Here is a 965-nt window from a genome sequence, read left to right as displayed (position 1 = left end):
AAAAGGAGAAACCATAAATTATTCAAAACATAGTTTTTTCTTCTTTTCAGACATTCTTAAAAAATAAGCAAACAATTTTGTTTTAAATGTATTTAATAAACAAATTGACGAACTTTTATTGCAATATATTAATTTATTGTTCATCTTTTTTATAATCATGAAAAAGAGAATTTACTAGTAATTTAGACAATTTAAAACATTTTTCGTTGCTATATAGCATAAATCTTAAAAGATGGAGATCAATTAACCTAGATGTTCTACATTTTACAAGAACTTTTCTCTTTACAGCAGACCAATTTTCTTCGATGGTATTTGTATGTATGCTACCATCTGCGCTATATCTAACAAATTCTTTTGAATGATTTACAGTACAATGTTTATAAAAATGATTGCCTAGATTTCTGTAGGATTTCCAACAGTCAAAATACACAATAAAATTTTTGTCTATTGACCTAAAAATAATCTCTTCTAAAACTTCCCTACTTCTTCTTTCAACCGGAAATAATAGTATGTTCCTTGTAACCCGTTCTACAGCACCAAAAACCCAGATTCCCCCAACAGAATGCTCTCTATTATACTTTCGCTTTTCAAATTTGCTTTCATCTATTTCAATAATCTTACCTTCTCCTCCTAAAGACAAGTTTTTAATATAATTACTAAATATGGACTTTCTATTAAATTTGTGCATCATTAAAGACAAAGATGTTAGAGAAATAGAAGTAATACTCCTAATCAAATCCACTGAAACATTATTTAGAAACATATCAATAATTTTCAAAAAAGTAAGGTAAGACACTTTTAAGTCTTGAAAAACAGTATTTTTAAAAATATTATTTCTGTTTACAAATTTCGCTACTGCAAAAAACATAATTATTAGTAGATAAAACAATTGTTTCTTTACACCTTAAACATCCCTTAGCTATTATATTGTCTCTAAAAAAATCTAAAATATCTAAATATTCTTC

General features: G+C 26.0%; 2 protein-coding genes across 2 annotated transcripts; both read right to left on the bottom strand.

Moving 5' to 3' along the window:
• Positions 1-133: 133 nt before the first annotated feature.
• On the bottom strand, positions 134-763 carry AAJ76_472000203 (putative transposase-like protein; the record flags this gene model as incomplete). Its single annotated transcript, XM_024475737.1, has 1 exon — positions 134-763. The coding sequence occupies one exon, from the start codon at positions 761-763 to the stop codon at positions 134-136; it is 630 nt and encodes a 209-aa protein (XP_024329302.1).
• Positions 764-830: 67 nt separating this feature from the next.
• Positions 831-965, bottom strand: AAJ76_4720001 (hypothetical protein; the record flags this gene model as incomplete). Its single annotated transcript, XM_024475736.1, has 1 exon — positions 831-965. A coding segment is annotated over one exon (135 nt), but the record flags the coding sequence as incomplete, so codon positions are not given.

This window comes from Vairimorpha ceranae (assembly GCF_000988165.1).
Source record: "Vairimorpha ceranae strain PA08 1199 chromosome Unknown NODE_472, whole genome shotgun sequence".
Taxonomy (NCBI): Eukaryota; Fungi; Microsporidia; family Nosematidae; genus Vairimorpha; species Vairimorpha ceranae.
Note: the sequence above shows the minus strand (reverse complement) of the source record. Positions and strands in the feature narration are given on the sequence as shown.